Source organism: Momordica charantia (assembly GCF_013281855.1).
Source record: "Momordica charantia cultivar OHB3-1 chromosome 11 unlocalized genomic scaffold, Mcharantia_2.0 BLBB01000011.1, whole genome shotgun sequence".
In the NCBI taxonomy this organism is placed as follows: Eukaryota; Viridiplantae; Streptophyta; class Magnoliopsida; order Cucurbitales; family Cucurbitaceae; genus Momordica; species Momordica charantia.
The window spans coordinates 11,193,628-11,207,124 of record NW_028275159.1 but is presented as its reverse complement, the minus strand read 5'-3'; the positions used below and the strand labels follow the sequence as shown (position 1 = coordinate 11,207,124).

At 35.1% G+C, this 13,497-nt stretch overlaps 1 protein-coding gene and 1 non-coding gene across 3 annotated transcripts; both read right to left on the bottom strand.

Annotated features, from left to right (window-relative positions):
- Positions 1-2,649: 2,649 nt before the first annotated feature.
- LOC111013498 (TonB-dependent heme receptor A) lies at positions 2,650-8,115 on the bottom strand. Of its 2 annotated transcripts, none has more exons than XM_022287945.2 (3): positions 7,957-8,115; positions 7,180-7,307; positions 2,650-3,091 (listed from the first exon to the last, which is right to left on the bottom strand). In XM_022287945.2, the coding sequence occupies exons 2-3, from the start codon at positions 7,250-7,252 to the stop codon at positions 2,871-2,873; spliced, it is 294 nt and encodes a 97-aa protein (XP_022143637.1). In that variant the 5' UTR covers positions 7,253-7,307; positions 7,957-8,115; the 3' UTR covers positions 2,650-2,870. The 2 variants fall into 2 exon arrangements, with proteins under 2 accessions (XP_022143637.1, XP_022143638.1); XM_022287946.2 differs by lacking the exon at positions 7,957-8,115 and adding an exon at positions 7,811-7,950.
- Positions 8,116-12,769: 4,654 nt separating this feature from the next.
- Positions 12,770-12,876, bottom strand: LOC148208109 (small nucleolar RNA R71). Its single transcript, XR_015789143.1, has one exon. It is a non-coding gene; the product is annotated as a small nucleolar RNA R71 (small nucleolar RNA).
- Positions 12,877-13,497: the final 621 nt, after the last annotated feature.

The following is a 13,497-nucleotide window of genomic DNA, read 5'->3' as shown; positions in this document are numbered from 1 at the left end:
GTTTTGGTCGCTTTATAGGCGACGAAACGCCAAAAGAGGGATTCCCTGGCGACGAAAAACGTTTCGTCGCTAACGCAGCGACGAAAACGTGGTTTCGTCGCTGAAACCGTTCAGCGACACGGAATCAGTGACGAAACTAGCGACGTAGTCCATTTCGTCGCTGAAAAACGTCAGCGACGAAATTTAGGCTTCAGCGACTAAAAATTTTCGTCGCTGAATGTCTAGAATTTTGTAGTGTAAAAGAGAAAAACATACTGAACCATAAAGAATATTCAAGTTTTGGTGAGAAAAAATTGGGAGAAATAGTAAGAAAAAACTCTTTATATAGTGAAGATAAAGAATTACGAAACTTGTGAAATTCCTTACTAATTATAATTAAAAATAAGTTATAATTTTAAAATTAATTCATAGAAACAAATAGATAAAACTATATATATTCTAACCCTTTATATTCTAAAATTTGACATGATTAAGTGAGAGAAGATTAATTTGAAAAAAGTGGAATTTGTAAAGTTGAATATAAAATATTTTTAAAGAAAATGAAAAAAGAAATAGAAATTCGAGGAAGTGACGTGGGAGAAAGAGAGGGAGAGCATGAGAGACAAAATTTATATTTGAAGGAAAAAATTGCCACAAAATAAATTAAAATGACAAAATAGGAAGAAAAAGTTTTTTTCTATACCCCTTCTATGTATAGTATGGATCATGAATGTTATTTTTTTAAAAATTAAACTTTTTTCTTGTCATAAAATGTCTTTTATAAAAATTTAATTACTCAAACTTAGTTTTTAAAAATTCTTGACCAGTGAGAATTTTCGGAAGGAAACATTTCTTCTTTTTTTCTTTTTTAAATATTTATTTGCTAAACATAAATTTTGTCATGACAAAAAGGTAAAATAATTTTGTATTGGTATTTCAATTACTTTTTCAAACCAAGCAGGAGGATAAACGATACACAATTTTATTAGGAAATATATTAAAAATCAAATTTTGGCCTCCCAAGATATTGATCTTTACCCTTACAAATCAAGAACATTGGCCTCCCCAAATATTTCGAGGGTTCATGTCGGAAGTTTCCTTATGAATTTTTAAATTAAAAATCTCCACCAAATAATATCACAATGAAATTGACATAATATATACACATTTGTCAAGTATTATATACATAATCGAAATAAACGTGATAGAAAATCAAATCAATCAAATATGATGTTACAAGAAACAAAAGAAAAAACAAAACAAGGAGCGTACCTCAAAAATAATGTTCGAAAGAATTAAACTCGTACTTAGAACAAAGGTAGAGAAACAAAGTACATCAACCTACTTTATTCTAGCTCATTCGATAACAACATGGAAACTTACCGTCATGTAAACAAATGCCGAGTTTTGCCTCCTTATTCAAATGCGGTGCAAGAAAATTGTGGTGAAAATAGTGATAAAGCAAAAAATTGAGAGAAAGTGGATAATGAGAGGAAAAAATAAAATAAAATAAAATTAGTAACAAAAAGAAAGGAAAAAGATAAAAGAAGTTATGGTGAGTGGAAGAGAAAAAAAAAATAAATAAAAATAAAGAATGAGACAGGCCGTGTGATAGATTGTGAAGAACGAGTGAGGAAAGCAAACTTTAGGAGAGAGCCAGAAAATAGAGAAATAATAAACCTTTTGTGATGTGCTTTTGGTGGTAGAAACGTTCTATTTACAATGTCACCCTATCAATAGCGATGGCCACCAGGACATCAAAGGTTGAATGTTAAGCGACGTTCCAAACATCTCTTGAAAAGTAGAGGTGTCAACTTGGTGGGGAAGTATGTAGTTTGAGAATTTATTTATTGATTAATTTCAAAAACTTTAATAAATTGGAGAAAAAAGAAAGGAAAAAAACACCGATCTCACAGCCACAAGCAAAGAAATACGAAATAAAGACATGGAAATAGAAATTCAAGATCGGTAATTTAAGAGCCTTTTTGGTAAAGTTTATATTCTTGTTTATGTTTCATACCTTTTATCTTCTTGTTTATGTTTCATTCATTTTTAATAATTAAAAAAATGAATTGTATGACCCAACATCTATGAATTCAAATATAATAAAACAATCTTTTTATTTATATTTAAAAAAAAAATTAAAAGAAACATGAAACAAAAAACTTGTTTAGATTGTTTTCAAAATTTGTATACAACTTTTATGAAAAAAAGAGAAACAAAAACCAAAAATGCTTAGATTTCTTAAAAAATTTTTGAATATTTTGAATGATTTCTTAAGAAAATTTTGAAGAAATATACCAAAAAGAAACTATCAAAGATAAAAAAGAGGTGAAGAAAGAGGTGAAGAAAGCCACACCAAATCATCACGATTCTAGTAAAGATGATAATGGACAAACTAGACATCTAATTCTAACAACAGAAATTAAAAACCACAATAATTTTCTTTTTGGCAAACCAATCCATAGTGATTCTAACCATTAGAAATCACAATCTGACCATCGCAGCTTAGAGGTTGTAACAATCCGGACGACTCCAATCCGGGGCATTATGATCCTACACTACATAATGTTATAGCCGAAAGGGCAGGCATTTATCAGCAAGAAACCAATCCAATATGAACACGCAAAAAGCAGGGAAGAAAACTAAATGGATTCAAAAGACATTAGATTGGATCCAAAAGTCAAATAATGGGATGTTGATTGCAAAGACTTATTGTTAAAACAGAATCCACTTTTCTGTGCATCTGAAACCAACCAGAGGTTTATACAGAGTTAAGAAAACGAACTCAGAGAGGAAGCTGCACCGAAGAATCCTGTTGTTATAAAGTAGAGCATCTTCTTCTTATTGTGCTGCAAAAGTCAACAAAATGCACACATTTTTCTCTCGTATCAACCAGAGGCCGTCTTCTTCTGCTGGAAGATGACTGCATAGATCGGAACGGCCACACCGATGCTGAAAGCAGTGAATACTCCGAGCGTCATGGTCAGCTTCTGATTCTTCATCCTGTCCAAGTTATACATGTGCTTTGCATGCAAATAGTAAGGCTCATCGTGGCCATGTGCGTGGCCTCCCATTCTCTTCGCACCAGTTGAGTGAAACCCTCTATTAGCTGTGGGGCATGGCATGACACACAACCATCATTTTTAGGATTTAATAACCTTGAAATATGGAAAAATTGGATAAACTATCACCATAACTAATCCAAATTACAAATTACAAGATTAGTAATAGATTTCTGAAGTTTAAAGTGTCGAATAATGTTTGAAGTTTAAAAGTCCCTTGATGTTCAATTTTATGAACTATTCGACATATATTAAGATTCATAGATTTATTAGATACAACATTGACTTTTGTGTCTAATAGGATCTTTGACCTTTTCACTTTGTGTCTTCATCAAATTTTAATAAAATAATAAATGAATGACCTATTCGATACAATGACTTATTAGACATAAACTTAAAAATTCAGATCTATTAGACACTTTAAAGGTTTAAGGACATATTAGACATAAAATTAAAAGTTTAAGGACCTCAACACGAGCAAAAGCTTGTTTTAAGTGGCAAAATTTTGCGACAGAACCAAGATCTGAAATCTCCTACAGAATTCCAGTGTGAAAGTTTACAGTATTCGTCTATAACTATCGGAAATTTGAAATATGTGAGAACATGATTTTTCATTGGAAGTAAACTTTGCACTGAACATAGAACGATTTCACATTCAACCTAATTGCATATCAGTGATCGCACATTTTGGGTGAAATATTAGTATGCAAATATGCTATCCACATCACCTTGCTAGCATCAGAATCATGAAGACATTAAAATATCTCAATTGGAGCAGGAGCACCAAGCAAAAATATCTTCCATGGATCATGAATCAATTCATGTAAAATGTACTACAATACAACTTCATACAACATTCTAACACAATATATCTAGCCTGACAATTGTTGAGAACATGGTTTCTTGAACTAACAAACCATTTCGTATTCTGTATTCTATGCATCCCTAATAAAAATGCTGTTTGAATTGCAAACATAGTATATTTGTTCATTTTAATTCGTTAATTAATTGCTTATATTTGAAAAAAATAGAAGGGAGAAAAACACGACATTTACAGATAAACCGAGAAAATTACTTTTATTGATTTTATGTACTAGCACATCAACCATTTTTCTTCAAGTTGAAAATGATGATATTGAAAAGGACCCAAACCATAAGTTTCGGAAAATGGGATTGGAGTTAGATTACTTGGACTGCAGGAGATATTAACCGAGAAAATTTTTGTTGGGCTTCAAATTGAGAAAGAAAATTGGAGGAAACGAGGCCATAAGTCTTGGAGAATAAATGAGGTAGGATAACTTGCACTGCACAAGAAATGGGTGAAGCAGGCTGTTTTATTAGTATAATCAACAAGAATGGCAAAAGCTAGCCCCCTTCATGATATATTGACGTTTTTATCATAGAAATAAAATTTTACATAAGTATTCTTTCTTAGCAACTTGTTCTCTTTTCAACTACATCTTTCTTTGCAGCGTTCTTTGCATTTGTCTGCTATGTATAACTTCGTTATTTGATTATCTTTTGCTGTCTTCTTCATTTGTTTTGATGAAATTCAGAAAAGGGAAAATCCCTTGCTTGGGGTTAAAAGGCCTCCAGCTCATCAGAAGAATCAAAGATCATTTGAACTGTAACTAGTAAAAGAGGAGAAAAAAATATTTACCCCAGCCAAGAGCCATAACCAAAACACCAAAAAAAAAAAAATGATAAGGTTGAAATTTGCTACGGAAGATCTTGTTGTTTGGATTGCATAGGGGCCTGCCATCCAAAGGTTGCTGCTGATAGGTTCCAAAATCTGCTAGCGAACTCACATGTTATGAATACGTGCCCATGTGATTCTGCATCTTCCTTGCACATGATGCACCAATTGGGGGAGATAGCAAGGTTTGGAACCTTTGTTAGATGTCTTGTGTGTTGATGGCTTTGTGAACAATCTCCCAACAAAAGAAATATATCATCTTGGATATTTGTCCCACCAAATTTTATCATAAAATATGGCATTGTGAGAAGCTCCAAAATCATGGATTTAACAGAAATAATTCGAGTCACAAGGCGATGTCCATTTGTCGTTCTATGGGGGAAAGGCACACTTGGATAATTTTCGAGCAAGGATGAGCCACTCTGTAAGGTCTTTCCTCCTTTATTTGTCTACAGAATGAGTAGGTCCCATAAGTTTGCAATGCTTGACCATGCTTTGCAAACCCCAGTATCCTTGGAGGTGGATAAAGCAAGGAAGCAAGGGGAATTCCTGACTAAGGGAGAGTTAAGACACCCATCAAATATACCAAAAGCAAAGATTAGTACCACTTCCAATTCTACAAGAAGCTCTACCTTTACATCAATCCATGAACTTTGAATCGGTGGGGCTAGGTTACTAGCCAAGAATTATGGTCTAATTCTCCATATTTACCTAAATGATTCTTTTGGATATGTACCATCTCCCAGTCCATTTTGTGAGGAGGGCTTGGTTTCTTCTCTTAATGTTGCCAATACCAAGGTCTCATTTGGATAACAGAAGGTGAACATTTTACCAATTAACTGGATGCACTTTGCCGTCTATATTGGGCCCTCCTAAAGGAAATTTCTGAAGATTTTCTTATGGTGTTTGGCTGCCATGACCGGAATGCTGAATAAGGATAAGTAATAAGTAGGCAAATTGGAGAGAACACCTTGGATGATTGTGAGTGTGCCTCCTTTATGTATGTAATGATGGATCCAGTTGAGCAGCTCACTCTCAACCTTTTCAATGATAAGAAGCAAAAGAGATTTGGAGCAGTACTTGTTGTTTACGAGAAGCCCCAAATAGGAATAAGGCTCAGAACCAACCTTGCAATATAAAAATATTAGCAACAGAGGAAAAACAGTGGTATCTTCCAGACCCAGGAATTTGCTATTTGCCATAATTTATGTCAAGTCCATAAGCTTTCTCAAATATATTAATAATGATTGAGAGATTCCAAATGTGTTTAGGATCCTTTCTTATCATCTGCAAGCAAATTGAAGATGGCTAATGCTATGGGTGTTGTTCCTTGAGTAGTATCCAACAATTAAACCAGTAATTGGTTCCTTGTATATGAGGTAATGAACAACTAAATTGAAGATAAATAGGGACACCCTGTCATCATCTTACCTCTAGGCTTGCTGTTGAATATGATGATGAAGTTTGCACTAGAAACACAAGCATAAATCCAATCGCTCCATTTCCCCCAAAACCTTCAGCTTTAATAATAGCATCTAGAAAATTCCAGTGAACTTTGTCAAATGCTTCCTCTAGATCAAGCTTATAAGATAACTCCTTTCCTTTTCCTCAATTTCCAATCATCATTGATTTCATTGGTAATGAGGGATGCATCCACAATTTGCTTCCCATTCATAAAAGAAAATTGGTAGTCCGTGATTGTGTGTGAGAGAACGTATTTTAGCCTTTCAAACAGCAATCTTGCCAATATTTTGTGTGCACAGGGGGATGAGACTAATGGGATTACAGTTTTGACATCCTCTTTTTTTGGAATGAGCCAGAAATAGATTCCACCAATGAGGCTAGCTTTATGATACCGTTTTGAAAGACCTTGGAACACTGCCATCCTGATGCTTTGAGATTTTTTTAAAAAATCCCACTGTGAAACCATTTCAACTAGGGTTTTTGTTAGAGCCCAGAATCACAAACCCTTGGAACCTCTTCTTCGGAGAAGTCTTTCTCCAATCATTGGCCGAGATCATCACCCTCGAGATCTCTTCTCCAAAGAAGTCTTTCTCCAATTGCTTGCTGAAATAATCAGGGATAATGCTCCAGTGAAGGTTTTTTGGAATAAACCTTGGGTCATTTTTTCTCGTGTATAATACTTGTAGAAGTTAATGAATTCTAATTTAATCTCTACATCAGACAGCAAGCTATATCCATGTCTGGAAAAATTTTCCATTCTTTTTGTTGGCTTTACTGTTCTTTTTCAGCCGATTCCTTTTTGTTATTATCACTCTTTTACAGTTAATTTTAGTTTGCTTATTTTTTATTAAAGATTTGATTGTTTCTCAATTTAAAACTGTTTGAGAGAATTGTTGGAAGTTAGACCATATGCAGAAATTGTAAAACGTAAGGTAATGTAAGGAACTAAATTGCTAGCTGATAAAGTAACAAAACCTGATTTCATCAACAATGATTCTGAAGACCTCAGCAGCTTTGCGCTGGACTTCACTCCATTGCTTAAGGACATTTTCTCTGCTTACAGTTACTTCTCCCTTCTCGCTTATTTGCTCAAGCAAGAGTTCCTATAAACGTAAGATAAGTTAAAAAAAATTAAAAAATAATTCTAAATGGCCAGTTGTGTGTGCAGAGAGTAGAGGAGCTCATTGTCACAGGAAACAAGAAAATTAAATGTTTAAAAATACGTTTTGCCAAAACTTGATTGCAAACTGTTCGTTTGGGATGTGGGCAGAAGCATCACAATTTTGGTAGGATTATGACGTATATACTCCACCATTTATAACCAGTAAAAGCTAATAAATAATCGAAAGCTTCATAGTGCCATAAGAAAATAAGAAAATGGAATCCATAGATTCTTCATCGTTGTTATCTGCTTTGTATAAATACAGAAAAATGTAAAGCAACCATCATAATTAAATTTCATATCACTGAAAGATGCAATTGGGAAATATATCCGAAACAAACGAGTAATCGAGAAGCAAATCCACAGATCTGGACGACCCAGCAAGGAAACTAAAAAATTCCATCAGAAACCAACAATGAAGATTTTATTAAATCGAAGACTTACGAGATGGAAAGCGTCAATAGCTTGAAATTGATCACGACAATAACAAAAAGAAAAAATATCGAGCGTAGGTTGAAAACCTAAGGCCGATCAAGAAATGAGAACAATCATGAAATTAGATTAAACAAGAAAGAAAATTCTAGGCTTACAGTGGAACAGCAGATCCTCAAGCTTTGGCTCAAGTTTACTTTTATGCCGATGGGATTTTGATGAACAGAAGGGACACCTTTTATACACACGTCACCAATTAGGGCAATTTTCGGCAAACCAGTTCAAAATTTGGGGAAAATGTTTCGTTTTTATCTCTATTACCACGTTGGTTCCTTGAATGTAGTTTTCTTTTGTTATTTTAGAAAAAAAAAAATTGGTAATTTTTACCTGGGTCTGCCATAAAAACATTTTAAAAAATCACTATTTTTCCGAACAAATAATAATGACAAAAGTATAAAATTAAAGTCACGTTCACTTACAATAATTGAGAAGAAAGTCAATTGTAATGTGAATGTTATTTCTTTGATGTTGTTTTTTGAAAATTTTCTTTAAAGCGAAATGAGAAACACATTGATATTATTTACTAAAACTGTCTGAAAACAGAATATAGATCAAATATATAACCATTACTAATATAATCTATTGAAGGGTAAAAATGGACTTGTCATGTGGAGAGCTAGGAAAGATCGGTATGTAAGGTCTTTTTCTCATAAACTTAGAGACATGATGTGGTCGACCTTGGCAACCAATAAACTCGATAAAACCTCACTTGGTTGAAGGAAATGTCCTGCTTCGACCTTAGAAACTCAACAGAGCGACCTTGAGCAACCGATTTCTTGACAGCACAACCGAACGGTTGAAGGTCATTATCACCTAACTCTCCATAAATAGAAGCATTTCATTCTGACTCCAGATATGCAATCAAGCTTGGTTTGAGCTTAAGATTATCTCTTTTACTGTTTGCTTCCTTTCTGTAGGTCTTTCTCACCAAGCTCGCTCCTAAACTTAACTATACCCTATTTGACCAATTCTCGAGTCATATAAGAAAACACTACAAACAGTTGGTGTCAGCTATGGGAAAAGACAAAAACAAGTCATTTCTTACCCAAGCTATGACTCATACTGATTCGCACAACTCTAGTACTCGAAGCAATCGGGATGGCCAACTAGTTCTACACCCGCAAGATCCTCTTGCTGCATGCACTTCGAAGGACACACCTCCTACCCCATGAATATAGGAGTTTGGACCCGCCAAACTTCAGCTTCAAGAAATGACCTTCCTCTAGCAAGAGGACGGCTATTGACTCATGGTGCTCATGGGGGAAATGGGACAACATGTTAAACTAGACAAAATATTAATCGCCTAGTGGATCCCGACGTGTTTGCAATCATGCGAGCTGAGATGAATGATATGAGGATCCGAATGGAGGCAATGAAGCAGACCTCTCAATATCTCGAACAAGCCACGATGGTTCAGAACTCACGAAAACACGATCCACGAAAAGGGAAAGATCCTATTGATCAAATCCTTCCTAAAGAAGTAGCTCATGGTGGTCGAGCTAATGAAAGACTTAATCTCCCATATTCTCTTCAACTTTCTTTTCTTTTCTTTTTTTTCTAATTTATTCTCTCTCTAAAATGGAACTTAGAATATAAATAGTTTGTGGCTGTGTCTTTTTAGTTTTTAATTTTACAAAAGTTACTTTACTTGGTTGAGCAGGGTGGATCTTTATGGTGGCATTTAATAATTTTTCTTTTCCTTTTTACTTAAACAAAAAATAGTTGAATGACTGATTTACCTCCAAAATTGAATTGAAAAGAAAGGGCAGTAAAAGAAAGTTTCCTTTTATCTTAACTTTTATATATACTATAGATATTGTTTTTTATTATTAAAATTCGATGAGAATCTCAATAATGTTTTTAACTTAACATGATTAATTTTTATTTTATAACATAAATATTAAAAATATATTTTTAGTCGTTGAGGTTTGAAGTAGGTGTCTATTTGGTCCTTGCAGTTTCAAAAAAGAAATTTTTGGTCGATGAAGTTTGAGAAATAGTTCTAAATGATCTTTTAACCGTTAGTTGACTAACAAAAAGTTAATTTGGAGGTTAAGTTTTGTTGACTCGGAAAATTTCTAGTCATCCCTATAGAAAACTTCCATACTACCTCCATTTAAGGTGTGCCATCGGTAAACTATCTTTATTGTTATAAAAATATAAAATATATGTTTTTTATGTGGGGCCCAGCATATATTTAGAAGCAATATTACTCCGCCGTGTCTTACTTTCTCTTTTGATTTAATGGTATATTCTCGGTCCTATTAATTACTATTTTATGTGATTATTTATTTTTACTTTTTTAATTTATTTTCCTCTTTATTGTTTTTTACATCTTCATTTGCTTCTCTCATTCTCCATTTTTATTTCTTGAATCTTTCTCCTTTCAAGTTGAATTTTTTCAGTTTTTTTTTCTTATAGAAGGTTTAAACTTCAATGATTTGTAACTCACCATATACACATATATGATTTTTCTATGTATCTTTCCTTTTTCTTGTTTTTTTTTAATAAGAAAAGCTTCAAAGAAACTAACAGATATTCAAACTCGCCAGATTAGACAGCCAATTAGGGATACAAAATTCCCAATTCTCACTTTCCATCCTTTCAGAGGCCTTTTGCGCAAGTGAATGGACACAGAATTGGCCTCCCTATCCACTTTAATAAATGAAATAATCCCACACGAATTTCGCAGCTACAGGATTTCAACGACAACCCACAAAATCTCGGTGAGGTTTTCATTGTCTTCTCGCAATAGCAACACCACTTCGAAGAGTCTATTTCCACTCGAATCGGGTATGACGAGCGAAAACTCAAACTCTAAATTCCCTCTAGAACTGCCTCAACCTCTAGCATCTTGACGCTTGTTCGATGATCCACGAATTTACTTCCGACGAGGATAATTTCTCCTCCCAGTCCTGCAGCACTTATAACTCCCCATTAGAGAGTGTTTTATGGGCTATTTGGGACATTTAGTGTGCGGAAATGTGAGGATCCTTATCAATAAACTCAGGACAATGTGAGAATTCATTGAGTGGATCCCAACCTGTTATAATTCTTAAATTTCTTTATTTTAATTATTTATGCTAAATTGTGGATGGCTTATGCAGATGGTAGAATTTGGCTAAGGACAAGAGGAGTGCTGCTAAGATCGTGGGGATTATGCTGGAGCGTTGTAGACGAGGCGTTAATGCTGGAGCCTATAGTCACTTTAATGCTGGAGCCTATAGTCAGTCGGATGCCCCAGCGCGTATGACAGTGTAGTAACTCATTGGGCTTAAAATTGTTAGCGCGTCCATACAGCCTCCAAAGGGTGCCCTAAATTTTAAGGACCTGGTATATAAGGAAAAGGTGCGCTAGCCGCAAACCAGAGAGACATTTTTTTATTCAATTTTGGGTAGCATAGATTTCAGGGAACATCCCCCTTTGACATCAGTTGTTTTTCATCGAAGAAGGAGCTGGAGAGTGTTCTGTCTTATGGGTCGCACTGTACACCTGAGGAAGCTTCTTATTCGCTGTCATCTTCATCAATGATGAAATCTTCTTATGTCTTTTCTATTTCTTTTATCTTTTTCATTATGAACTAAACCCCCGTCTTCCGGGAGGGGGGGGGTCACGCTTGCTATAATATTCATGGTTGCTATGTTTTAGAACTTTAAAAACTGATTTAATAGAAGTGTGCTCATTTTCCGTCTCACTAAATTCGGATGACCAACTTGTTTAGTGTATTAGCTCACTTGAGGCTCAGGAGAGTCCTTGTTGAGTGGATTTACTTCTATTAGCTATAGTCTCCTCTTCGTAAGTAGGAAGGTGAATACTCATAAATGGGGTTCACTCTATTGCACCTATAGATTGATTGAATTGCTTGTTTTAATCACGGCGGAAGTTGGGTTAAAGCATGTGTTGGGTATCTCAGGAGAGAACCGCGAATGTCTGGGTAATCAGTGTTTTAGAGTAATTTTAGATAGCTAACTTAGAGAAAAGCAGCAAGTGGAACTCCCCTCCCCGATTTATCAACAAATCATAGCCTCACATCATTTTTGTGTTTTCTGAGCAGATGCTCCTGGGTGTGAACTGAAATTTTATCTCTCGTTTACTTGTTTTCTTTTATGCCTTTTAGATATAACAAAACAAATCAAAGCATTTTTTTTTATTTAACCTTTGGTCTTTCGAAGTTCCTAAATAAATTTATAGCCTATTTCCCTGAGGAGACGACCTTGTTAATATACTACAACGGGTAAATTAGTGTATACTTGCACTATATTTCCTAGTTGTGAAGGTAACGAACAAGTTTTTGGTGCCATTGCCGGGAAAATATATTTTATAAATTGATTTTGTTATTTCGAAGTACGGTGCCTAAAGAGTCCCTCCATTTTTATGTTTCAGGTAAGTTGTGCAGTGAGTGAACGATTTTCCTACATTTTAATTTACATTTGACCCAGAACCAGAGTGTACATTAAGACGGAGAAGGGTCGAACAGTGGCTACAGTGTAGAGGAGTAGCCATGAATCCGGACACACCAGTTCGACTTGAACAGGATCTGGAGATAATAGAAGGGGTTAGGGCTGGAGCTACTGTACCAGTACCTCCCTTGAACGCTGTCCTGCTTGCAAATGACATAGAGCAGAAAATTAAAGCTTCTGCGACTCCAGCCTTCTATGACTTCAATCCCGTGATAGCAGATCCAATAATTGAAGTTGATAGATTTGAGCTGAAGTCGACAATGTTTCAAATACTCCAGACTGTGGGACCATTCTATGGATTGGCATCAGAAGACCCTCATAGTTATTCCCCTACTCTTTAAGGGATATTACTGGAGCATGTTTGGATTCCCTACCAGCTGAATCAATCACATCATGAAATGATTTAGCAGAAAATTTTTTGATGCAATATTTCCCACCTTCCAAGAATGTAGAACTGCGGAGCAAAATCAATAATTTTCAGCAACTTCCTGGAGAATCTCTAAGTGAATCATGGGAGAGATTCAAGGGATTGCTTCAGAAGTATTCTCATCATGGAATATTATGCTGTATATAAATAGAAACTTATTATAATGGGATGAGTGAGGCTACTCAGTTGATGATAGACGCCTCGGCAAATGAGACTTTATTGTCAAAGCCGTATGCAGAAGCTTTTAACATCCTAGAGAGAATTTCATGCAACAAGCATAAATGGTCGAAATCTAGGGCTACTTCATCAACAAATTCAAAAGGCCTGGTGGCATATGATATAGTAGCAGACTTAAACTCGAAGATCTCACAGTTGGCTGATATAGTTATGAAAATTGCAACTGCAACTGAGGCTGGAGCCTCCAAAGCTAAGGTGAAAGCTGTGCAAAGTGCTTTCTGTTAGTATTTTGAAGGCAAACACCAGTTTGAGAATTGTCCAGGCAATCCTGCACCAGGTTTCTCAGGACAGAATCAGCAAGTCACTCAAAAGCCTCTAAAGACGTTGAGTTTGAAAGACATGTTCAAGGCTTACATGACAAAGAATGACGCTAATATGTAGAGCCAGACCGTGTTACTACGGAGTCAGGCAACATCCTTGTGCAATATGGAAGTCTAGATTGGTCAGTTGGCAACAGAATTAAAAAACAGGCCAATGGGAGTGCTGTCAAGTGATACAGAGCAGCTAAAAAGGGA